This window comes from Natrix helvetica (assembly GCF_964273705.1).
Source record: "Natrix helvetica genome assembly, chromosome: 5".
Taxonomy (NCBI): domain Eukaryota; kingdom Metazoa; phylum Chordata; class Lepidosauria; order Squamata; family Natricidae; genus Natrix; species Natrix helvetica.
This window is the reverse complement of record NC_138551.1, coordinates 91,408,956-91,425,553: the sequence shown is the minus strand read 5'-3', so window position 1 is coordinate 91,425,553 and position 16,598 is coordinate 91,408,956. Positions and strand designations below refer to the sequence as shown.

Below are 16,598 nucleotides of genomic sequence, written 5' to 3'. Positions count from 1 at the left end.
AGCTTTGTGAGGCTTGTAGAGTGCTCATGGAGGCTAGAGGGCAAAAAATAGCAAAAACGGCATTCCCCAGCCCCCAGGAGCACTTTACAAGCCCCCCAAACCCTCTGCACATCCATTTTTGCAACGGGGGCAGGGTCTTGGTAGGCAAAAAATGCTGTATTCAGTGTATAAGACGCACCCAGATTTTCACCCTCTTTTTTGAGGGAAAAAGATGCGTCTTATACTCCGAAAAATACAGTAAGATAAATACAGGTAGTCCTCAACTTACGACCACAATTGAGTCCAACATTTCCATTGCTAAGCGAGACACTTGTTTAGTGAATTTTGACTCATTTAATGACTTTTCTTGCCACAGATGTTAAATGAACCACTGCAGTTGATAAATTAGTAATACGATTAAGTGAATCTGGCTTGGAGGCTATGAGCTTGATTTTCCCTTATAAAGCTTTGTTAAAAGTGTCCTTTCCTCACGCAGGTTATGAAGCAGAATGGGTCATCGGAGATCTTGAACAAACTGTACGATACAGCGATGGATAAGCTAGAAGTTGTGAAGAAGGACTACGATGCACTAAGAAAACGGTACAATGAAAAAATAGCCAGTCACAACAGTGATCTGAGCCGGTTAGAGCAAACCGAAGAAGAAAACAAACGTCTCCAGAAACAGATGGACATGTTGATGAAGCAGAGGGACACTGCGGTCCATTTTCAGCAGCAATGTTCTACTTCTCTAAGAAGGTGAAAATCAATTTCTCAAATGGGGTCTTCTAGCTCTGTAGAAGCATCTTAATTCTCTCTTTCAACTGCCTTGATGGTGCCCATGGTCTCTCAGAACCAAAGTAGACATAACAGATCCTTCCGCGTTGGTTTTCTGCTTGTTTGTCAGTTGACATTTAAAGTGTGAGCCTGTGTGGGTACATGGATACAGGTGAAAAGTCCACAAAGGTGGACTGTCCTTACATCCAGAATCAGAATAGAGTTGGAAGGGACCTTGGAAGTCTTCTAGTCCAACCCCGCTGCTTAAGCAGGAGACCCTAGACCAGTGATGGCTAACCTTTTTGTCCTTGCGTGGTGAAAGTGCCCACATCCATAATGCAATGCACGCATTCTTCCCCTCATGCCCAGCTCCTGCACATGCACGCATGACCTCCCCCATGCTCCCCACACACATGCATGTGTGACCCCTACCACCGCTTCCTAAAGCCTCCTGGGATCAAAAATTCCCATCCCGCACTCCCGCGCATGTGTACATGTCTCATGCATGTGCCCCGCCCCCATGCATGCATGACAGAGCCCTAAAAATCAGCTGGCTGGCAGGAGGTGTGCGCTTGTGCGTGGTGAAGTTGAGTTGGGGTGGTAGCTCGCGTGCCTGCAGAGAGGGCTCTATGTTTCACCTGTGGCACACATGCCATAGGTTCGCCATCACGGCCCTAAACTATTCCAGACAAGTGGCTGTCCAGTTTTTTCTTTATAAACCTCCAGTAATGAAGGAAAAAAACTTCTGGTGGCAAGTTGTTCCACTGATTAACTGTTCTCACTGTTAGGAAGTTTCTTCTTCATTCCAGGTTGCTTCTTTCCTTGATTAGTTTCCATCCATTGTTTCTTGCCCTGCCTTCTGGTGCTTTAGAAAATAAGTTGATCCTCAAATATTGGAATACTTCTATCATGTCCCCCCACCCAGTCCTTCTTGTCTCTAGACTGGCCATTCCCAATTCCTGCAACCGTTTTTCATGTGTTTTAGTCTCCAGGCCTTTGATCATCTTAGTTGCTCTTCTCTTGCACTTTTCCCCCCAAAGTCTCAACATCTTGTTTTGTAATGTGGTGATCAAACCTGGATGCAGTATTCCAGGTGTGTGGCCTTACTAAGGCTTTATAGAGCGGCAGTAATACTTCACGTGATTTTGATTCTAACCCTGTTGTCTCCATTCATTCCCGGTCTGCCTCTGAAGAGGTGGGAAGTGAGATAGATTTTTCTTTTTAAAGGCACTTTAAAAGATAAACTCAGCTCAACTCCTCACATCCGCTCACTTTTTATTGGCGTTAAAGTTTAACTCCGCTTACTAATCGTATCTGAGGGGCGGTAAGGAGCAGTGAGCCACGTTGTGTTTCTACTATGACTGTTTGAAACCGTTTGTGTTCTGGCTCCTAAGTGGGAAAAAGGACTTTAAAAACCCCTTTCCTTTCCTCCAAACGATCCCTCCTGGCTATTTTCTTTCAGATTTGAGACCATCCAGCAAGAACTGAGCAAAGCGACTGCCCAGAACAAGGAGCTGCAGAGAGAGATGGAACGGCTGCAGTCGGAAGCCACGAGGTATAAAACGGTGCAGCTCAAGGCCGCCAAGGACGCAGAGAAGTACAAGGAGGAACGGGACTCGGTTTTCAGCGAGTACCGTCTCATCATGAGCGAGAGGGATCAGGTGATCAAAGAAGTAGATAAACTTCAAACAGAGCTGGAGCTGGCAGAATCGAAACTGAAAAACACGTCGTCGGAGAAAAAAGTGGCCAGTGAGGAAATGGAAGCATTAAGACAGGTATGGAATCGGGGGTTCGAAGAAGTCAAATCCCTCTGCTTTTATTATAGTCTGGTGCAATCCTATCCATGGATTTGCTTGAGCAAGGAGCCCATTCAATTGTTTTGCCCATCGATCAATGAATTTGAGCAAGGAATATTTGCAAGGTGACCGGCTCATTTGAGGGAGCCATTAGGATCTGATTTCACTAGCTTAGCTAGTCCCTTTTGAGGTCTGTTCAACCCAATGGAGAACATGAAATTTCAGTGGCCCGCCAAACAATTATCTATACCAGTGTTGACCAACCTTTTTGTCCTCGCATGCTGAAAGTCTGTGAATGCGCACGCCACCGCACTCCTTTGTGCCCACACCCATAATGCAATGCGTGCATGACACCCCCACATGCCATGCCCCCCCTGTGCATGCACGTAACCCCACACACTCCCCACACGTGCGACACCCCCCGGGCCCCATTTTGGGCCTAGCAGGCCTCTCTGAGGCCTCCTGAGACCAAAAAATGAGTTGCAGAGGGGGAGCACTGCACCCCACATACACCCTCCCATGCCCGCATGTGCGTGCGACCCCCATGTCCCCCACATTTGCCCACGCTTCTCCCGCATGCACCCCACCCCCATGCAGCTGGTTGGTGGGAGGTTTGCATGTATGCGGCGGGGAGCTGAGCTGGGGCAAGAGCTTACGTGCCCACAGAGAGGGCTCTGCATGCAACCTTTGGCACACATGCCATAGGTTTGCCATCTTGGATCTATACATAAAAACGGGCCATAGATGAGGTTCTAATGTAGATATCTGCTTGACATTTCAAGGAGCATGGGGCAGGGTCAGGTTACTTGTGGGACCTGAGAGTATTTGCCTATTCCACCGTGTCAGATAGGGCGGGCACCCTCCTGGTCTCTTCCCCCAAATGCTGGCACCTAGCAAGGCTTTTGAGGTGTGCCTTCTCTAGATTGGTCTAGTGCAGTGAGGCTAACCTTTTTGTCATCACGTGCCAAAAGTGTGTGCGACCGAATCCATAAGGCAATGTGCGTGTGAAACCCCCTGTGGGCCCCGCCCCCCCTGTGCATGCGTGTGCAACCCACATGCTCCCCCTGTGCCCCGTTTTGGGCCTAGTAGGCCTCCCTGCAGCCTCCTGGGACCAAAAATGAGCTGTGGAAGAGCGCACCCCCCCACTCACCCCCCCTCATGCATGTGCATGTGACCCCCACACATGCACGGCAGAGACCTGAAAATCAGCTGGCCGGTGGGAAGTGCGCGCACATGCACAATGGAGCTGAGCTAGGGCGACGGTTCGCATGCCCGCAGAGAGGGCTCTGTGTGCCACCTTTGGCACTCGTGCCATAGGTTCACCATCACGGGTCTAGTGCTTTAGGCATCAGCCTAGAAAGCGGGAAGGTGTGAATTTTAGCTGGGTGACTTTGGGCCAATCACCAAGAAATGGTGAGTTCTAATCCCACTTTAACCATGAAAGCCACTGAATAATGTCAGAATCTGTTGCAGAAAATCACTTCCAGAAAGCACACACAGATAACTGATTCAGCTGGATTCATTAACTTCTTTATATACATATTAACACATGAAGATAAATGTACAATGCCAATATAGGTTTTTCCCAACGTAGTAGTAGTTACAAGAAAACACAGTACAGCAGAGAGGAGTTTTTAGTTCAGAGTAGACAGAGTAGTTTCAGTTTTGATTCTCAGCACAGACTTTGATCTGTTTAAGCTCCCATTGGCTGACTTGGTTGCTATGCCTGTTCATTGGCTGACCTTGTTATCATGTCTCTCCCAGTCATGAATATTCTAACAAATGACATTGGGCCAATCACCAGGAGATGGTGAGTTCTAGTCCCACAGTAACCATGAAAGCCGGCTGAATGACTTTGGACCAGTCACTAGGAGACAGTGAACTCTAGTCCTGCCTTAGCCATGAAAACTTACTGGGTGATCTTGAGCTAGTTTCTCTCTCTCTCTCTCTTTCAGCCCAACTTTGCCTCACAGGGCTGTTGTTTTGGGGGAAATAGGAAGAAGGTGTGTTACAAGTGCAGATATGTTGCATATATTTGCCTCCTTGAGCTACAATATTCGTAAAACCAATAAAGGCAAATACAAATAAATCAATGGTTGCCACAGGATTTCTTTATAAGTGCCTGGTCTAGTCTATAAAGGTAATGGTAAAGATTCCCCTCTATGTGCTAGTCATTCCCGACTCAAGGAGGCAGTGCTTATCTCTATTTCAAAGCCGAAGAGCCAGTGCTGTTTGAAGATATCTCCGTGGTCATGGCACCGGCATGACTGAATGCTGAAGGCGCATGGAATACTGTTACCTTCCCAACAAAGTGTTCCCTATTTTTCTACTTGCATTATTTTTAACATGCTTTCAACCTGCTAGGTTGGCAGAAGCTGGGACAAGTAACTGGAGCTCACTCCATTACGTGGTGCTAGGGATTCGAACCGCTGAATTGCTGACCTTTCTGATCGACAAGCTCAGCGTCTGAGCCACTTAATCTACCGCATTTTTCGGAGTATAAGATGCACCTTTTTTCCTCTAAAAAGAGGCTGAAAAACTGGGTGCATCTTATACACCGAATACAGCATTTTTTGCCACCTGAAGCTCTGCCCCCTTCACCAAAATGGCCGTGCATAGCCTTATAGAGGCTTTCAAAGAGCTCCTGGGGGCTGGGGAGAGCAGAAATGAGCAAACAATGAGCTGTTTTTGCCCCCCCCCCAAGCCCCCAGTAGCACTCTATAAGCCTCCATAAGGCTTTGCATGAATTTTTTTTTTGACAAAAAAACGGCCCTTTTTCATGAAAAACGGGCTGTTTTTTGCTCATTTTTGCCCCATCCTACCCCCACAGGAGCATTCTGCAAGCCACTCCAAGGCTATTCATGCCTTTTATTTGAAAAAAAATGGGCTCGTTTTCGTGAAAAATGGGCCGTTTTGGGGGGGTTTGCAGAGTGCAAAACCTTTTTTCCCCCTTTTAGAAAGCTGTTTACTAGAGTGGTTGATGAGAATTACATTGGTCAAGCAGAAACAAAGTTTTAGGTGCTACAGGTTGTCAGCTATTTCCTTCTCCAGCACATGGATAAATACACTGGAAACATCTACCTACCTACCTTCTATCTCTCTCCCTACCTACCTACTGTATTTCTTTCTTTCTTTCTTTCTTTCTTTCTCTCTCTCTCTCCCTCCCTCCCTCCCTCTATCTACTTATATACCTACCTACCTACTCCCTCCCTCTCTCCCGCTACCTATCTACTGTATTTCTCTCTCTCTATTTTTATCTCTCTATCCCTCTACCTACCTATCTACACACACACTCTCTCTCTCTCTCTCCCCCTCTATCTACTTATATACCTATCTACCTACCTACCTACTCTCTCTCTCCCTCCCCTTACCTATCTACTGTATTTCTCTCTCTCTATTTTTATCTCTCTATCCCTCTACCTACCTATCTACACACACACACACACACACACACTCTCCCCCTCTATCTACTTATATACCTACCTACCTACCTACCTACTCTCTCTCTCCCTCCCCTTACCTATCTACTGTATTTCTCTCACACTATTTTTCTCTATACCTCTACCTACCAACCTACCTACTCTCTCTCTCTCCCCCTACCTATCTACTGTATTTCTCTCTTTGTATCTCTTTCTATTTATCTCTCTCTATCCCTCTACCTACCTACCTACCTACCTACACTATATTGCCAAAAGTATTCGCTCACCCATCCAAATAATCAGAATCAGGTGTTCCAATAACTTCCATGGCCACAGGCGTATAAAATCAAGAACCTAGGCATGCAGACTGTTTGTACAAACATTTATGAAAGAATGGGTCGCTCTCAGGAGCTCAGTGAATTCCAGCGTGGAACTGTGATAGGATGCCACCTGTGCAACAAATCCACATCGTGGATTTCATGTCGTGAAATTTCCTCGCTCCTAAATATTCCACAGTCATCTGTCACCTGTATTATAAGAACGTGGAAGTGTTTGGGAACGACAGCAACTCAGCAACGAAGTGGTAGGCCACGTAAACTCGTCCAACATCAGCGTGTGACCTCACAAATGCACTTCTGGAAGAATGGTCAAAAATTCTCATAAACACACTCCTGAACCTTGTGGACAGCCTTCTCAGAAGAGTTGAAGCTGTTATAGCTGCAAAGGGTGGACCGACATCATATTGAACCTTATGGATTAGGAATGGGATGTCACTTACAATAAGTTCATATGCGAGTAAAGGCAGATGAGCGAATACTTTTGGCAATATAGTGTATCTACACTCTCTCTCCCTACCTATCTACCTACTGTATTTCTCTCTTTCTCTCTCTCTCTCTCTCTCTCTCTCTCTCTCTCTCTCTCCCTTTATCTACCTACCTATCTAACTACTGTCTCTCCATCTCCCTACCTACCTACTGTATTTCTCTCTCTTTCTCTCCCTCTCTATCCCTCTACCTACCTACTTTTTTTAAAAAAATGCCTCTTCAAAACCTGGGTGCGTCTTCTACTCCGAAAAATACAGTAGTCTATAGGATCTCACATCAAAGTACTTATTGGATGCTATCTTGCTTAACTTTTGAGCTTAGACATCAAGATCAGCCAGATGCTGCCATCTTCTGGGGTTTAAATATAACATGTTTTCCCCAAGTTTAGCTCAGTTCTGTTATATATAATAACAGAACAGAATAACAGGCATCCTGTTTCCACATTAGTCAGCCAGACACCTTTGAAAGGCTGCAAACACAAGTTTTATTTACATCTCCTGATATTCAAAAGAATGTTGTCTTAATACCTTGCTCAGTGATACCTTGCTCAGTAGTAGTAACTGTGAAAGGGATCTTGGAGTCCTAGTGGACAACCATTTAAATATGAGCCAGCAGTGTGCAGCAGCTGCCAAAAAAGCCAACACAGTTCTAGGCTGCATCAACAGAGGGATGGAATCAAGATCACGTGAAGTGTTAATACCACTTTATAATGCCTTGGTAAGGCCACACTTGGAATACTGCATTCAGTTCTGGTCGCCACGATGTAAAAAAGATGTGGAGACTCTAGAAAGAGTGCAGAGAAGAGCAACAAAGATGATTAGGGGACTGGAGACTAAAACATATGAAGAACGGTTGCAGGAACTGGGTATGTTTAGCTTAAGAGAAAGAAGGACTAGGGGAGACATGATAGCAGTGTTCCAATATCTCAGGGGTTGCCACAAAGAAGAGGGAGTCAAACTGTTCTCCAAGGCACCTGAGGGTAGAACAAGAAGCAATGGGTGGAAACTAATCAAGGAGAGAAGCAACTTAGAACTGAGGAGAAATTTCCTGACAGAACAATTAATCAGTGGAACAGCTTGCCTCCAGAAGTTGTGAATGCCCCAACACTGGAAGTCTTTAAGAAAATGTTGGATAGCTATTTGTCTGAAACGGTATAGGGTTTCCTGCCTAGGCAGGGGGTTGGACTAGAAGACCTCCAAGGTCCCTTCCAACTCTACTATTGTATTATTGTATAATACCCGTAGAGCTATGAATGGATATCACTGGATATTCATATACCTTGATACTTGTCTTCCCTGTAGCTGTCTGAAAAGAGGGCCTTTTAAAGTTTTGCAAATCAATGGTTAATATTATGAGTGAAATTCCTATCCTAACCATGTGCTTGAGTTGAAAATAAGATTTTTTAAAAACTGTAAGTGTTATGAAGAAATTCCCTATAATAGCAGATTAAAAACGTAGGGTAGATACGTTGTTTTCTGTTAGTTTAATCCCAGATATATCTTCAAAAAGCTATTGGATTTTATATCAATTCAAGTAGATTTAGATGTTTAAGAGTAATTGTTTCAGAGGATTGAGAACACTTGAAGAAACATAATTATGGTCCTCTTCTCCGTTAGATTAAAATAGAACTTGTCATAGCAACAGTTTTAACTCTTATTACTTAGTGGAGCAGCTGCAGTCAAAATTACTTCTTATCATTTATTTTCACTTCACAGACTACAGGTCCCATTAATAATGAATACATACTTTTTAACATATATAATTATATATTTTTAGAAAGCTTAGATTTACATAAAAAGCATGGTGTAAGATTTAGCATAAGAAAAAGATTTAGCAAAAATAATTGGCAATGACATTTGGTTGCTTTTCAGTTAAAAGAATTAATGCAAGTTGTTAGATGTTAAGATAATGTCCAATGGATACAAAGAAACTTTATTATTTAAAATAATACTATTTCCCATTGATAATATGGTCAACATTTACTATCACAAATACATACCTAAAAGAAGTATAAAAAAGCTCTGGAAACAATATTTTCTTATCTCATTTTTTTGATCCCACCTCTCCTCTCTTTAAGTACAAAGTGCAAGGAATTAAAAGAAAGATATTTTAGTAAGAATGTATTAAGAATGTATAAAAGTTTAATGGTAAATCTATTTTACAAAAAGAAGGCTCAAATAAGAAATTCTAACTTGATTTGAGATGAATGACTTGGTTCAATCATTCCTCCATTATCCCATCAGTTCCTTCCTTCCTGCCTGCCTGCCTGCCTGCCTGCCTGCCTTCTGTCGCCACCCATCGCCGCTGCCACCTATCGCCGCGTCTGCGCCCCCCATTTTCAGCCTCCATGCATCCTGTTTTTGGTCCATTCCAGGCAGGGGATAGGCGGGAGCGATCCCTGCCACCTGGAATGGGCCAAAAATGGGATGCGCGAAGGTCGAAAAGGGGACACGCGGAAACAGCAATAGGCGGCGGCGGAGATGGGCAGCGATGGTAATTGGCGGATTTCCAGGAGGACAATCCAACCGCCATGTGCTAAATTAGGGTGTGTTAAGGCTGACCAGGCTGTTTGCTGAAAGGAGGCAAATTGCTGGGTGGCAGAGGCAGATTTTTTTTTCTTGTTTTCCTCCACAAAAGCTAGGTGGGTCTTATACTTCGGAGCATCTTATAGTCTGAAAAATACGGTAATAAATAAAAAAGTAATTTTTTAAAAACCAACTTCTATTACATGCCCAGAGATTAGAGTGTCTTTTGATCAACCCCCAGAGCTTTTAAGAGTTCAATATGTGTTTGTCCACACGAGTGACTTTCCTTCCGCACTTGACCAACGTTTCAAGGGTTGCTTCCATTTCAGGAGCTGAATTCTGCTCTGGTGGAACGAGATCGAGCCATTTGTGAAAGGAACGAGCTCTTAGAGAAATACTGCCACGAAGTGAAGGACAAGGCCGAAGCCCAGAAGGAGCTGGACCAGGCGTGTAAGGATATTGAGACCGTGAAGGAAGAGAGGGATGTTGCCCGGAAGGAGAGGACAGAAGCCATCATCCAAAGAGACCATTTATTAAGAGAATACTATCAAGCTCGCCAGGTAACAATGTTAATCTTTTAAAAATTGCAATGTGGGATTCTGTTTCCTTGGCGGTTCTCTTTTTCTATGCCCATCAGCGGGTAATACGCATTTAATTTATATCGAAATCGTGACTGGTTTATGAACAGCAGGTAAACTGTTAACTTATGACTACGACTGAGCCCAAAATTGCTGACAATTGTGAATTGCTCAACCATACTAGGCAACCGATTGCTGCAGAAAAACTGCCCCAAGGCAGTCCCATCCTCAGCTTCGTATGCCCATGTTTTCGTATTGTCTTGTGGTGGCTTCTGATTCTGTGAACGGAATCCCTCGTTCTACTTTCTTAGATACAAGATTCGGCCACGCTGGATATAGAAAGAGCGAACAAAGAAATAGAAATGCTTCGGAAGCAGTACGAGGCCATGTCACAGGAGCTGAAAGAAGCCACGCAGGAGGCAGAAGTAGCCAAATGCAGACGAGACTGGGCGTTCCAGGAACGGGATAAAATCGTTTCGGAGCGAGAAAGCATACGGTATGCCCACCATACATTTGTCGCAAACGGGGTTTTTAACTGTGCAGGAAGACTAGAATTGCACTTTTGAAACCACGGGTGGGAGGAAACAGTTTTCGTGACTTACAACCACAATTGAGCCCAACACTTCTGTTGTTAAGTGAGACATTTGTTAAGCAAGCTATCAGGCCTCAAAGCCGTCTCCTGCATTGGGCCTTCAGCCTGCCACATTTGATGCTGTGGGAAAATGGGGGGAGGGATTATATGGAGTATGGGAGAGATATAGTCTAAATAACATTCCTTTCTCAGAGAGTCAAGGACACCTTGTCCTGCACCTGGAGGGGTGTGACTGGGAGGCGTCTCCAGTTGGGACGATGCCTGATTGGGTCATGTGATGGATATGTGGGTGCTGGGCAGGGATTTGAATTTTTGTTTGGGTGTGGAAAACCTGGAAGCTTTCAGATTCGGTTTTTCCCAGATGTGCCAATATGACATCTCTAATAAAATGGAACTTTGAGGAACTTCAAGCCTTGGAGACTTCTTTCCTTGGGGGTGTTAATTGGAACCCTGGAAGACATGAGCTTTGCCCCGTATTTATTACTTTTCTTGTCTCCGTTGTCAAGTGAATCACCACAATTGATAAGTTAGTTCCACACTCATTGTTTGCCTTGCTATCAAAAGACCGCAAAAGGGGGAAATCACGTGACGCTGGAGCACTGCGATCATCATAAATATGAATCAGTGGCCAAGGGTCTGAATTTTGATTGGGGGGGGGGAGTCATAAAACTCTGAAAAGCAACCCTAAGTTTCTTTTTTCAGTGCCTTTGTAACTTTGAACGGTCATTAAAAGAACAGTTGTAAGTCTGTATTCTACCATACGGCAAAGGGGAATGTGTCAGGGTTCCAAGTAAGATCCCCAACGAAAGAAGACTCTGAGACTTGAGTTTCCCCAAAGTTCCCTTTTATTAGAGATGTCATATTAGCACATCTGGGGAAACCCAAATCTGAAAGCTTCCAGGTTTTCCCCACCCAAAAGAAAATTCAAGTCCCTGCCCAGCACTCACATGTCCATCACATGGTCCAATCAAGGCACCATCCCAACTGGAGATGCCTCCTAGTCACACCATCGCAGCTGCAGGGCAAGATGTCCTTGACTCTCTGAGAAAGGAATGTTATTTTGACTATATATCTCTCATACTCCATATAATCCCCCCTCCCATTTTTTCACCGCATTAAATGTGGCAGGCCAGAAGGCCCAAATGTAAAAGATGGTTTCCAGGCCTGACAGGATGGAGGTTGGTGGAGACTCCCGTGTAACCTTGCAATCCTCTCACATTATGTTTCAATTTCTTTGAAGGACTTTGTGCGATAACCTGAGGCGGGAAAGAGACCGAGCCGTGAGTGACTTGGCAGAAGCTCTTCGTAATCTGGATGACATGAGGAAGCAGAAGAACGATGCTGGACGTGAATTGAAGGAACTGAAGTGCGTTATAGAAAACTCTTTGCATACTCTGTGTCTGTTCTGACCTAGGCTTCCCAAAAGCACGAAACCGACTCCTCGTCCCAATAAACCCCCTTTTATTTAGTTTAAAGTGAATTCCCCTCCAGCAAAGTCCCAGTCAACAGTCTTTTAAGAGATTTCACAACTGCAAATCTTTATCAGGCTTGGGGACCTGCCAGGCCAATATCTTTCAAATGCCACGCTGTAGCAGCAATTACTTGGCAAGAAATCAGGAACAGATATTCACCCTGATGAATTGAACTAATTGTCTTCTGCAAACTGCCCCCCCCTTTCGCTCATCTTTATTCCCTATGGGAGAGGCCATTCACCATCCACCTGTGGCTTTATTCCTGAGTCGACCCTTGTTCCTTAGCTGTTCCCTTCTCCTGGCAGTCTGCGCATGCGCACACTTGGAACAGGCTCCAGCTGTTCTTCTGCCCCACTGATCTCTGACTCCAAAGGAAGCAGATAACTGTCAGATGGCTCTGGCCCCATCTCTGCCTCCAATGCAAAGCCCTCATTAGAGCCTTTCACAGACTCCAGGACTGGCCCATGTTCCTCCCCAACCTCCTCACTGTCTGAATCTGCTGCCAGATCCGGTGGCCACTGGTGGGCTACAACAGTGTCAGGTCTTTCTTTCCCACAGCAACCCTTGGAATAGGACAGGATGTTTAATAGTATGTAAAGAAAGGTAGCCCTCGACTTACCACCACAATTGAACCCAACCATTCTGTTGCTAAACGAGAGAATCGTTAAGTGAACTTTGCCCCATTTTACAACTTTTCTTGCCACAGTTGTTCAGTGAATCGCTGCAGTTGTTATGTTAGCTTTTCCATTAACTTGGCTTGTCAGAATCCGGCTGAGATGGTTGTAAATAGCAATAGCACTTAGACTTATATACTGCTTCACAGTGCTTTACAGCCCTCTCTAAGTGGTTTACAAGAGTCAGCCTGTGGCCCCCAACAATCTGGGTCCTCATTTTACCAACCACGGAAGGATGGGTCAATCTTGAGCCGGTCAGGATCAAACTGCTGAACTGCTGGCAGTGGGCAGAGTTAGCCTGCAATACTGCATTCTAACCACTGCATCACCATGGTTCCTCCGTGTTTAAGTGAGCCTGGGACAATGAAATCATTATAAATATGAGTCACTTGCCAAGTGCCCGAATTTTGATCATGTGACCATGGGGATGCTGCAACAATCGTAGGTGTGAAAATGGTCACAAGTCATTTTTTTCACTGCCATTGTAACCTTGGTCACTAAACAAGTCCCTTCTGGGAGAGGGGGCGGTCTAGAAGCACAAATAAATTGAAATTGAAATTGAAATGGTTGTCCCAAAGGTGCTTTCTTTCAAACAGCAACTAGACTTTCTGGTTTTTCTTCGAAGACGTTTCGCTCAGAGCTGAAGAAGCTTCTTGAATGAGAAGCGAAACCTCTTCAAGGAAAACCAGAAAGTCCAATTGCCTCTTGATGATGGCGAATCTCCATAGACATTTTAAAAATGGTTGTAAGTGAAGGACTATCTATATTGTTTAATTTCAAATGCAGTAATTTCACACATTGCGAGTGTGTGCATGATAGATGGAGAGGGGGAGGGAAGGAAGGAGAGGGAGAAAGAGCCACATACTTTTGTAATAAGCATATGTAATGTGTTATGGGTAAAAAGCATGTATTAAAACCTGAAAACCCACAATATATGGGAAAGAAGGAAAGAACGGATCTGTTTATAGGACAAACTTTGAATTGGAAGACAAATAAATCATGACACTCCTATCTAAATGGTCTAGGAGAGATTCCTTGTTTGCTGACTTAGCAGATTTCTTTCAAGGTAGCATTTTTTTTTTTGAACACCTGCCTATTAAACAGCGATCAGGATTACATTAAATCGGAACGCAAGGAATCCAGCATTGAAATCAGGACGTTCATCCTGTCATCCAGAGCGTGTAAGGGTGAGAAAAAAATAAGTTATCCTTTCGTTTGATTGTGACGTTCAACTTTCCAACAGAGAGAAGATGGAGAATCAGTTGGAAAAAGAAGCAAGGTTTCGACAGCTGATGGCTCACAGTTCCCACGATTCTGCTATTGACACAGATTCAATGGAGTGGGAAACAGAAGTAGTAGAGTTTGAGAAAGACAGGGTAAGTTAAAATCCACGTTGTGAGAAGAGACTTCTATCCATTGGAAAGTTGCAGATAATAAGGCCTAGGAGTGAGCTTACAGGCTTCACTGAACCAATTTTTTTAAACTAACATAATTTCAAAATGTACCAGAGATATTTCTAATGGGCTGACTTGTGTGCTGCATTTTCTACAAAGTATGTATTTGTACGGATATATTTAGAGCAGGAAGAATGAGATGGTGGGAAATGAGGAACTGAAAGTAATGAATGGCTGAGAGCTTCAAATGTACATGGGTGTTTGCAGAGAGGGACGGTCAGTAAGAATGTAAGAAAGAACCAGGAAGTGAAACTATGGAATTTGTATGTCACTAAAATATATATATATATATATATATATATATATATATATATATATAAGAAATGTGACTTGAGATGAGAATGGTGCCCTTTGCCCAATAGCAGTCCCGGTAGGACTTGCTATCTGTCATTGGATCCCATTGCAATGGCTTAATAATGTAAGTTTTGTTGTGGAATTGCATTGCTATGTTGGCTATTCAAGTTCCAAATTGCTCATCAAATAAACCTCTGATCTTAAAGTAAGATTTATTGCTTGTGGTTTTTCTGTGTTCCTTTTTATTGGGATATTTTTACGACACTGGTTATAGGTTGGCAATAGAGCTCTGCTCCTTGGACGTTTCCAGCAAACAGAGATAGGATGGAAAGTAACATCTGACTTCTGCTCACACGTCTTTAGTATAAAACCACTACAGGTGATGTGTGTTGCATTCGTATCTTTTAGGAGGACATGGATTTGAAGGCTCTTGGTTTTGATGTGGCCGAAGGAGTGAATGAACCTTACCTTCCTGGAGACTGTGGAATTTTTGTTACCAAAGTCGATAAAGGAAGTATTGCGGATGGACGATTAAGGTATACTGTGGGTAGTTAGTCCAAACCCTTGAGTTGAATTGAGTACTTTTATTTGAATGGAATATTTTTATGTTGACCAAGTGTGATTAGACCCACAAAGAATTTGTCTCTGGTGCAGAAGCTCTCAGTGTACATGCAAAGCAAGAGAATAATGATAAATTATAATAATCGCTAGTCATTATAACTTGTAATTATCGATAAGTGAATCTCTTTATATACGTATATATACATATTTGTGGGTGTGGGTGTTCCAGCATAACTCTGGAATGCCTCAAGCAATTTCAACCAAACTTGGTACACAGATGACTTACTCTCTGGAAAAAAATACTGTGTGGGTAAGACACCCCTAACACTCCTGGGGTGTGTGTATTCTGTTAAGATACAGCCTGTTGTGCCTTAAAAGGACTTATATTGTACTGCTGTAAAATGGCTTCTACTGTACAGCACAGTGGAGTTGCCATGGTAATGGATTCGCAGTACTCCACAAGGGGGCTCCCTCTGGTAAGGGGGAAAATCCAACATTAGAAATTACGGTTGGTCTGGACATTTTCCCCCTATAAATAAATACCCAGGCAACACCGGGTTATCTGCTAGTATATAAATAAATTCATGAAGAACCACATGGGTAGTTGGCGGTTATATTTGCCAGGAACACATAAATATGAAGCCTACTTATCAAAAGAAATGGAATAGCTAAAATGTTGCTTGCATCTTGATTGCCAAAGATGGCAAAATGAATGGATAAATTTTGTGCTAATGTTGGAAGAAGATTTTTCAGTTTCGGGGCGTGCAGAGGTGGCAATAGGGAATGGCAATCCATGCAGCCTGAAACAGCTAATCGTCAGGAGGCCGATCCAACTGACAATCAGCTGCTTGTGCTAATCAAGCTGTGCTGAAGCTGAAACTGAAATAGGCTGTTTGCTCCAAAGAGGCAAATTGATGGGAGGCAGAGGCCAAAGGGTGGGGGCCGGCGGGTAGGCAGGACTACATTCGGTGTATAAGACACACCCAAATTTTCACCCTCATTTGGGGGGAGGGGAGTGTGTCTCATATATTCCGAAAAATACAGTATGTTTGGTCATGTCAAAGGTCGTGTGTTTTGCTCTAATTAATCCAGGGTGAACGATTGGCTCCTGAAGATAAACGACGTAGATCTCACCAACAAAGACAAAAAGCAAGTAATAAAAGCAGTCCTTAATGGCGGAGGAATTATCAATATGCTGGTTCGCCGAAGAAAGTCCTTAGGAGGGAAGGTGGTCACTCCGCTGCACATCAACCTTTCAGGCCATAAAGGTGAGGCCCTCGTGCTGCTTTGGACTCTGTGGTTATTTATAGATGTTGCCAGCTAACAAATATGCAGAGATCCAGTCAATTTTTCCACTGCATTCTTCATGGATTTGCTACCAAAGTGAATAAGTACGTTGGTATGCTTTTCTGGTTTGAGATTGAAATGTCCGTTAATGGAAGATGTTTTCTACTGTGTATTAGTGACCTAAAACATCAGAATTTCATTTTTTGCAACAGCTGTGGTTGTATTGCAATGTACAGTAGCTCTTAGGATACCGACTTTCCTAAATTCGAAGGTAAAAAAGGTCCTTCTAATTCTTCCAATTCCAATTCTTCAGTTGGATCAGTTTGATTCATGGATTTCAATGTATATAGCAGGGTGGTATTCAGCAGG

General features: G+C 43.7%; 1 protein-coding gene across 2 annotated transcripts in view; it reads left to right on the top strand.

The window, feature by feature from the left end:
- Positions 1–16,598, top strand: part of DLG5 (discs large MAGUK scaffold protein 5) — a 154,126-nt gene that overhangs the window by 79,520 nt on the left and 58,008 nt on the right. For both annotated transcript variants that reach the window (XM_081956495.1, XM_081956494.1), the window contains exons 6-13: positions 476–735; positions 2,216–2,528; positions 9,647–9,877; positions 10,207–10,391; positions 11,728–11,853; positions 13,877–14,009; positions 14,790–14,917; positions 16,035–16,210. In XM_081956495.1, coding sequence (XP_081812621.1) covers positions 476–735; positions 2,216–2,528; positions 9,647–9,877; positions 10,207–10,391; positions 11,728–11,853; positions 13,877–14,009; positions 14,790–14,917; positions 16,035–16,210 — 1,552 coding nt within the window. The remainder of the gene's footprint in view (positions 1–475; positions 736–2,215; positions 2,529–9,646; positions 9,878–10,206; positions 10,392–11,727; positions 11,854–13,876; positions 14,010–14,789; positions 14,918–16,034; positions 16,211–16,598) is intronic.